We start from the raw sequence: 9,431 nt of genomic DNA on the forward strand, positions 1-9,431 counted from the left end.
AGACAGATTAAAAAGCTCAGTATATATCATATATTTAATAAAACATATTCTGAAAGTCTTAATATTCAGTATATATACACAGAGAATGTAAGAATTAAGAACTTTGTTATGAAATCCTTTTTTTACAGTGTGTCCATTACTAATTATAAAAGTATTGTGTTATTGTTCATTAACATTGTTTTAATTTCATAATTTTGAATAATATATTTTATGTATCATTGTTATTTTTTCATAAAGAGACAGGAAGTCGGAGGCTATCATAATTTTGACAAAAATTATGGAAATTCCTGACCCCTCCTTCCAGCCCTTATAATTTCTTTTTAAAAATGAAGATAATATTTATCACTGTAGAATTCTGCACTTATGTTAAACATAAATAAATGACAATTCCACCTTTTTTGTAAAAAAAAATATATTAATTTTTGTTTGAAATTTTAATGATTTGAACGATTGTTTATTGTTAAAAGTTACTGTTAAATTTCTATAAAAAAAACATGCATGACAATAATGTATTTTTGAATACCTAGAGAAAAGTTCTCAATTTTGTTTGAAGAAAAAAAGTTAAATTTTAAAAGTTAACCTTTTGTGATAAAGTATCAGTGTACGATCAGTACCCAATTAAAAAAAAACACTGTCAAAAAATCTTTCTTACGTAAGATTCTTTAATCATACCTACTTGAAGTTTTACTAAATGGAAGTTCAATTTAGTATTATTATTTTTTTTAATGAAAGTTTGATTTTTTATTATATAAAAATAACATATACTATATACCCATTGATTTAAGCTGATCAATTATTTAGCAAAAGAGGATTAGGCTATTATAGAGATCTTATGATACAAATTATTAGACAATCGGAAAAAGAAATCTGTAAAATTTTACAGTATGGCTTTGAAACTGGTTTATATCCGCAGGATTCGAACCGGTTTTACTTTAAAATCATGCATAGCATCGTATTACAGACAATTTTTCACTAATAATAAAACAAAAATCATAATATTAATACCAGTTTTGTAAGTCCGGGCCTTCGGTATCACGGCGCTTAATAAATTGTTTTTAAAATTATGATAATATGATGCGATAAATAACTATTCTTTAAACAGGTATTATAAGGCTTAATTGGAATTCTTTATTTTTTAGGAGTCTAAAAAATAATTCTTTGTTTCTTTGAATATTTGTATTTTAAGACTACTTTAGTAACCCAATCCTTTTAGCAAAGCAATATTATGTAAAAAAAAATGTAAATAGTCTCAAAAATGATAAAATTAATGCCTATGCACAAATATAATCAGTAAAATTGCCAAAATCCTATTTTGTTTATGTTTATATTATTAATAAAATAAAGTATACACATTGAATCATTTTATTTTATTACAATATTGGATAAATATTAACATGATTTTAACATCCATATGTATTAAGGTATAGTTCAATGATATAAATTTTCAAACAGGAATATTTTATTTACATGAAATATTCAGATAATTTATGATATTTACACCAATTTTTGCAGAGTTATTCAAATAGAAAATGGTTGGGGAAAAACATGGATGACAACATCCATAAAAGCGACGCTCTGAAATCAAACTGTTGTAGAACCAACTCCATTTATTGGTAGTATCTAACACACATTCTTGACTCAATGCTTCGCCTGAAAAATACGAAATGTAATGATTATCTTCAATACGGTTGGGGGGTTGAGTCCCCAAAGTTTTATATTAACGTTTCTTATTCGTTGGCTTAACAACGTTGGAGACTTTTATTGGATTTTGATTGGTTGATTCATCAAGTTGAGTGTTCAAACGTTTCAACTACTAATTGTAATCTACACGCGGGATAATTTTATGTATCATCATGGGTGATGTATATCAATTTATCGGCCACTGTTTAATCCCTTCAGATTACTGATAGGCACCTCTTTTGCCAATTTTAAGGTGTTTATAAATTTTATGAACCTTCAGTAAAATCCTATGTACGCATGTTTTAAAACAGTAAATGTCATTTACCCTAAAAGAAAACAAAAAATCTAAAAACTAAAGTTCACCTTGGTCTTGCGTTTTCAGGTGTACCAACAATATCCAGAGCTGAATGGGGCACCCATGGGATGCTTCCTTGGATCAGCAGTTTTTTTTTTTTTTACATAAAATCCGTTAGATTCAAGATAGGAATGTGTGTAGTAGAATATACAATACATGGTTATTATGCTGGTTAAAAATTGTTTAGGTTGCTAACATGGAACTCTCTTATTTGTTAATTCGTTTATCCAGTAGAAGGAGGGGATGTGGGTTATCGTTATTTTAGTTCACTGAGAGTTTTACTTTTTTTTGGAAAATATGAAAATCTGGTGTAAGATCCAAGTAATAATACATCTACATTTTTAAAGATTTCAAAATTCTTTAATACCTACAGAAAAAAATTATTAAAGATATTTTGTAGTTTATGAAATTTTAACACTACAGTAAGTCCTAATTGTGCAATTTTTTGTATAAAAAAATTCCTGTATCAAACTGAGTAAAAATCCAAACTTTTGAGGGAGGCATCTGATCTAGCATCACCCACCTATTCAAATTAATATTAAATACAAATTTATTTTAAACTATTAATAGGTTACGTAGTTATTTTTTATCGCCCCTCGGGGTAGATAAACCTGGTTTAATCTTTTTTTTCATTTTAATATTTGTGAAAAATTGTCTGTAATATAATGTTATAGGTGTTTTTTCGGTCTGGCTGAAAAACAGTTCTAATCAAGCGGATATAAATCGGTTTCGAAGCCATACTGCAAAAATAGTGATCTGCTTAGACAAAAGTTTTGTTCTATTTGTGTATTTTAGACTTAAAGAAAGTGTTTGATACTGAACTTATGGAATTGGACAATCATTGTTAAAAAACTAATTGCATAGCCTCCTGGAGATACCCGCGATAATAACGTAATTTGTAACTTGTCGGGTGGAGTAGGGTTCAAGTCTGGACCATACCAAGTCATACTAGTACCTACTGCTGCTATGTCAGGTTCGTGACATTAATAGCAACAATAGGGGAAATGCCCTGGCCCATAAAAAGTTGCAACTCATTGACATGCACAGTTAAGACTCAAGACAAAGGTCGTGCTATCAAAGGGTTGGCTGTCTATAGGGCGAATGAACGCTTTGCACCCCAATTATAATTTATAACATTCTGTTTGAGAGAGGTGGAGAGGTCTAAAACCAGAAGCGACACCAAGCCCCCTAGAACTCAAAGCCTCCTGGAAATAGGAAAGGGGGAAAAAAGTTTTGAATCATTGTATAATTTTAAGAAATATCAAATGGTGAAATTCGCTTCTGTTAGACACGATCATCCAAATTTGCTGGCTCATTTTGACCTGTAGTGGGGTTTGTTCAGAAATCCTTTGATATGTCCAACTCTGCCGGGAATATGGATCTCCTTGATTGCCCAGTCATCTACAAAAAAATGTGAGTTACATAAGCTCTCAGAAACAGCATTTGGTGATATCTATTTATGTTGTCTTACAGCCAATATTGAGTTTAGATTTGTATGCTTATCTATATGCTTTTAAGATTTGGATACTTTCTTTCTTGTCTTAATTTGTCACCCAACCAATTATCTATCTAGCAACCTTGATGTTCTTTAGTTGCATTAATTTTAGCATGTTAGAATAGTTAATTGGATTTAAAACTTGACATGATAATTCTTGTAACAGCTTGGTACAATTTAAATAGCGTAGAAACTGTATGAATATAACCAGAAAGTCAGTACGTCATTCTGAATATAATGACTTTTTGTTCACATTTTATTAAATTATATAATTATCTTAAAATATTGATTCCAAAATTAGAGGCTTTTGATTAAATAATCTATAAAATTAAGCCATACAATTTAGGTATGTACGTATTAAGTAACGTGTAATAAAGTAATTTTGAAGAAAAAAAAACATTTAATTATTAATATTAAATGGGGTATTCCTGTCCAGTTTTTTGTTTAGGAATGAATATTTCTTACCCGAGGGAATAAATGATGGACCGATAGGTCATCATTTATTCACGAGGGTAAGAAATATTCATTCCTTAACAAAAAACTGGACAGGAATATCATTCTCATTTAAACAAAAAACTCATTTTTTTATGCTAAAATGTGGTTTAATTTTGGTTTTTAATTTTCATTTATTTCATAAATATGAAAAAAGGAGATTATTTTCTTTCTTTTAGTAATTAATAAAAATTATAAAATCTTCCAAAAAAAATTAAAAATCTTCTAAAATCATACCAGGGATATAAATGAGATACCAGGGAAATAAATGAATATTTACATCCACTATTTAAGGGGTTGTTTATATGGGAATGCTTTTTTACTTCATATTTGTTAATGTTCATTTCTCTGAATATCTAATATGATGAGCTTAGTTTCGCTAGATGTTTTCATCCTTCTTTTTATTTACACTAGCGGCTTCGCCCCTAGCCTCTAGGGGCTTCGTCCTATAAAGTAATGGGAAGTCACCCTCCTAATAGAAATATGCAAAAAAGTCATTATTTGTTTAATTACTCTGTGGTAAAATTAAACCCAGGTTGTGCGCTGTATGCACAAAAATTTCAAAATGTAAAAATCAAACCCAGGTTGTTTGCCGTATACACAAAAATTTCAATTAGTAAAAATTAAACCCAGGTTGTTCATATACACAAAAATTAAAATTAAAAAAAAAAATATTGTGTTTTTTTTTTTTGGGGGGGGGGGTCCATTTGGGCCTCGCCCCATGGTGCAGTGGGGTTCCCCCACCCTAATTACTGGTTTTTGTTTACAAAAATAAAAAAATATAAAAATTTTGGAAGTGGGGATTTTTATTTTTGGGGGGGTTGGGGTGTCCCACCCCCAAAGAAAAAAAAATTTAAACCACCAGAGGACCAGTAGGTATATTCTCAGAAGGGTAGAGCCTAATTTGTTCAGCAGTTACTGAGATTTTACAAAAAATGTAATTAATTTTTTTTTTTTTTTTTTGGGGGGGGGTGGGTGGTTTTCTTCAGTTTTTGGGTGGGTTGGGGGTGTCCCACCCCCTAAGAAAATAGCTTAAAACCACCACAGGACCAATAGGTACATACCCTAAAGAGTAGAATCCGATCGGTTCAGTGGTTACCGATATCTTAAGGGACGGAGAGACATCAAGCTCTTTTGTATTATAGATAGGATTGCTAATCCCCCTATGTATCCTACATGTGTATTCACCTATCTATCTATTATCCACCTGGTTCAACTGTAGTTGGATCAATGAAAGCCAGTGGAGTTTTCTCTACAGGGTAGTCCATTGGTCTCCAGATATTCACAATGCCCCAGTGACCTAAACTCCAACATTTTTTAAAAATCAACTATTCATATTAATATATTTCATTCTCATTACCCCCTCATACCCACCCCCTGAAATAAACATCACTTTTTTTTCTAAAAACTTATGTTTTAATCAATTCAGTTTTGTGCTAGCTTAAATATTTTTTCCTTTGGGATTGTTTTATTTTTTCCCAAGGGCGATTTCTCTTGGTAGGGTGGTGGTATCATCCCCATAAAAAAAACTCCCGGGAATAGTCCCTTTCGTAACATCGCCCCATATGGGGCGATTCGTCGTATTTTTAAAATTGCTTTTTATTAGGTTATTTTAGGTTAGGTTATAATAATATTGAGTTAGGTGATTGCCCCACAGGGTTAGAGCCCCCCGCAGGGGCTAGAAATAGGAGAAAAGCTACTGTGAAAAATACGAAGAATCGCCCCATAAGGCGCGATGTTACAAAAGTGACTATACCCAAAACTCCTTATGACCTATAAGAAGCTACATTGTAAAGGTAAACCATGTCCGATCTCAGCGGATATACAGACAGAGAGACATCCTGATACTTTTATATAAGGATTTTCCTTTTCCCCATTCTTCATATTCTTCAGGGCTCAAAACTGCCTTCAGTTTTTCCCAGGCAGATTCCTAAAAATAAAATATAATTGAAAGAAAACTTGTGATGGGCACAATTCCTGATTAAACTTAATTTTTTTGATTATATTTTATCTATTCTTGACTGCATTCTATCCTCTCTAAACGCGCATTTGATACGTTCGAGTAATCTGAAATCTTATAATATGGGTTTAGTTTCTTACCCAGTTCTTTTTCACTCTTTCTAAAAATAAATTGAAAATAAAGAAATAAAGGAAGTAATTTTTTTCTTTACTTTTGTGGTGCCCTAACTCTGTGAGCTACCCAGTATCCTATGTAACCCAACCTAACCTAAAGTAAAAAAAGGAAAACTATTTTAATTCATTTCAAATTAAGGGATTGGAACAGTGTTTTTTTGTGCTCGACTTTGTTCGTCTAGACACTTTGAAGGAAACTGCCTGGATGGGAGGGGGGGGGGGGGGGGATTATTCCTGATAAACTAATTAATTTACCATAGTATAGTCTCCATGTACATGTAGTGCCACGGGTCTGAACTTTGTTCGACTAGGCACTGAGGGAAACAGCCTGGAGGGGTATTATTCCTGATAAACTAGTTAATTTACCATAGTATAGTCTCCATGTACATGCAGTGCCACAGGTCTAAACTTGGCATCTTCCGGAACTTTGCTCAAATCTTCAGCTCTTTTCATGTCGTCCGCAGTATCTTGTCTAGAGATTATTAGAAAAATAGGGAAATTAACAATTTTTTTAAAACTTACCCCATAGCGTTACGGATGGAAAAATTGAATTATTTATTTTTATGTACACTTAATTGATTTATTAAAACCAACAGCTTAACTACCTTTAGACCCAAATTTAATTTTTTAACCACTGAATATGATGAAACATAAGATACAATATTACCTAATTGTATGATCAAACGGCCTGATTTCAGCTACATTTGGGTTTTCTTGTCTTATAATCCTGAATGTAATTTTCTCACTGAGTGATAAAAACAGGGAGGGAGGGGACATTGGACTGCAAATTACAATGGTATCTAAAGTTTTTAAACACGCTATATTATCCGCTAGTTCGTTGGTGTGCTTTTATCGAATTTAGATTGGTTGGTTTTAAGCTTTTCAATCAATCATTATAACCAATAGAAAGGATAATTTAATTAATGCTCAAATTTGACTTATTTTATGCGTGTTTTCTTTGGTCAAGCTTTCACTATGCATCATTAGATCTTGAATATTCCAGATTATTCATTCTTTCTTATGCTACTTATTAAGATGTGCGTGCAAAACATGCACTTTCAGCCCTTGAAGTTTATTGGAGTTTAGAGATAATCAAAACCAGGAACATTTTACTGTCAACAGAGAAAGATTTACCTAATAAGACCTTCCTCATATTCTTTGATAACTTCTTTGTCCTGGACTTCATCACTGCTAAAAGTCCTGAAACATAACATTACAATGAGAAACGAAAAAAGTGAATTATTTAACAGAATTAGTTGTCATTACAAGGAAAAGAATGAAAGAGAATGTGCAAAAATACAAAGATATTCATCACCTAACATAATAAAATAAACTTCTGAAGCATTGCCGACAGACATACTGACAAAAGAATGTATACTATAGTCTAGATTTAATCGGAATCTTCAATGAAAATTTAATTTGTCTATCTTCAATAACAGACGATCAAATCACATTTCCTTCATATTATTACAGACTGCCTGACATACAGAAAATATAATTTATAGAGTAGCTTCGCTACTAAAGGCAGGAAAATTACTACCTGTTAGGATCATTAGTCCAAGTAAATCCGAGCTTGAAAAGATCAGGTTTATAGTTTGTCACATCCAATACAGAAATTTCTGTCCTCTCCAGCTTATAGTCATTGATAACTGTACCTGAAATATAAACAAAGGATGCATTACTTCATATCCCAGGAATTCTTATAATGTTGAGTTTTTATGTGTGCTTAATTTTGGCTAAAAACTGCTCTCCTCTAGAGTGAACCTTACCTCTAATAACCTTGAAATCAACATATTCTCTGCCCTCCTCAAGAGTGAACCTTATCTCTAATAACCTTGAAATCTACATATTCTCTGCCCTCCTCTAGAGTGAACCTTACCTCTAATAACCTTGTAATCTACATATTCTCTATCCTCCTCTAGAGTGAACCTTACCTCTAATAACCTTGTAATCTACATATTCTCTATCCTCCTCTAGAGTGAACCTTACCTTTAACAACCTTGTAATCTACATATTCTCTGCCCTCCTCTAGAGTGAACCTTAACTCTGATAACCTTGAAATCTACATATTCTCTATCCTCCTCTAGAGTGAACCTTACCTCTAATAACCTTGTAATCTACATATTCTCTGCTCTCCTCTAGAGTGAACCTTACCTCTAAAAACCTTGTAATCTACATATTCTCTGCTCTACTCTAGAGTGAACCTTACCTTTAATAACCTTGAAATCTACATATTCTCCGCCTCCTCAAGAGTGAACCTTACCTCTAATAACCTTGTAATCTACATATTCTCTGCCCTCCTCAAGAGTGAACCTTACCTCTAATAACCTTGTAATCTACATATTCTCTGCCCTCCTCTAGAGGTCCAGTTGTGTGAAAATTCACCTTGGCTTTCAAACTTCCCATCTAAATAATAACTTTAAAATTTGGTCTTCTCGATTTCGATTGACATCATTGGGTTATCACTTACTATATCAACATGAAACCGTAGCTACTTTGAAGTATAAACAATATATTCAGAATAGCAATTTGTAAGTTAAACTAAATTGTAATGGATTTATTGCAAAATTACATAAATACAGTATACTGTCAAAGGATATACTTTTATTTTCAGGACTTCATTATAGAGATGATCCACTTATAATATTATACCTTGTTGTCCTAGGAATTATTGAAAAAGAATCAGATAATTATATATATCATATATTAAATATTGTTGTCAAAGTTAAAAATCATGTTTAAAATTCATGTACGTTAACGATTACAGAGTTGCTACACTTTTTAAACCTAAATAATCATTCAATCAAGTTTAACATCAAGATAGAAAAATCATGTCCAAATTAACTTTAAGAGATATACGGACCGACCCTAGTTATTAAAAAGCTTCGCTTTTCAAAATAAAATATAATGTACATTTTTGTTTAAAATGAAAACAAATACCTTATCAATATTTATGTGTAGCTTGATCTGTGTCTGTTGCTAAACTAAATTTTTATCTCTGGAAAAATCTTAACACAAATTATGTTGCTAAAGGAATTTGTAAATTGGTTTAAAATGTGATTTTGAAGTATTTTTTTCCTATTAGGTATAAAATTCGCTTGCTTGTTAAGTCAGGAATTTAAACTTTTATTCCCTTATGAAAAGTAACAGGATATCTATGCTTCTGTCTGTACCGAAAGGTTTGCTAACCGCTAGACTGGTATGGTTCTCGTTTACAATGTAGCTTTTCATAGGTCCTGGAAAGGTTCAAGCCTATTTTTAAGGATGATACCACAA

At 31.8% G+C, this 9,431-nt stretch overlaps 1 protein-coding gene across 1 annotated transcript; it reads right to left on the reverse strand.

The window, feature by feature from the left end:
• Positions 1-1,348: 1,348 nt before the first annotated feature.
• LOC145334629 (uncharacterized) lies at positions 1,349-9,230 on the reverse strand. Its single transcript, XM_080180163.1, has 12 exons — positions 9,096-9,230; positions 8,474-8,561; positions 7,696-7,810; positions 7,290-7,355; positions 6,823-6,882; positions 6,522-6,627; positions 5,888-5,952; positions 5,230-5,321; positions 3,358-3,436; positions 2,494-2,558; positions 2,044-2,107; positions 1,349-1,650 (listed from the first exon to the last, which is right to left on the reverse strand). Exons 2-12 carry the CDS (start codon positions 8,559-8,561, stop codon positions 1,608-1,610), a joined length of 843 nt encoding a protein of 280 aa, XP_080036289.1. The 5' UTR covers positions 9,096-9,230; the 3' UTR covers positions 1,349-1,607.
• Positions 9,231-9,431: the final 201 nt, after the last annotated feature.

This window comes from Acartia tonsa, chromosome 12 (assembly GCF_053477335.1).
Source record: "Acartia tonsa isolate MP-2025a chromosome 12, ASM5347733v1, whole genome shotgun sequence".
Classification (NCBI taxonomy): Eukaryota; Metazoa; Arthropoda; class Copepoda; order Calanoida; family Acartiidae; genus Acartia; species Acartia tonsa.

Bases quoted from the DNA above. Each gene is read 5' to 3' on its own strand.
- LOC145334629 (XM_080180163.1), bottom strand. From the start codon at position 8,561: ATGGGAAGTTTGAAAGCCAAGGTGAATTTTCACACAACTGGACCTCTA. The intron at 6,883-7,289 runs GTAAATCTTTCT...AATTACATTCAG, and splicing joins TATGAGGAAGGTCTTATTAG to GATTATAAGACAAGAAAACC. The intron at 5,322-5,887 runs AAAATCCTTATA...TTGGAGTTTAGG, and splicing joins TATGAAGAATGGGGAAAAGG to TCACTGGGGCATTGTGAATA.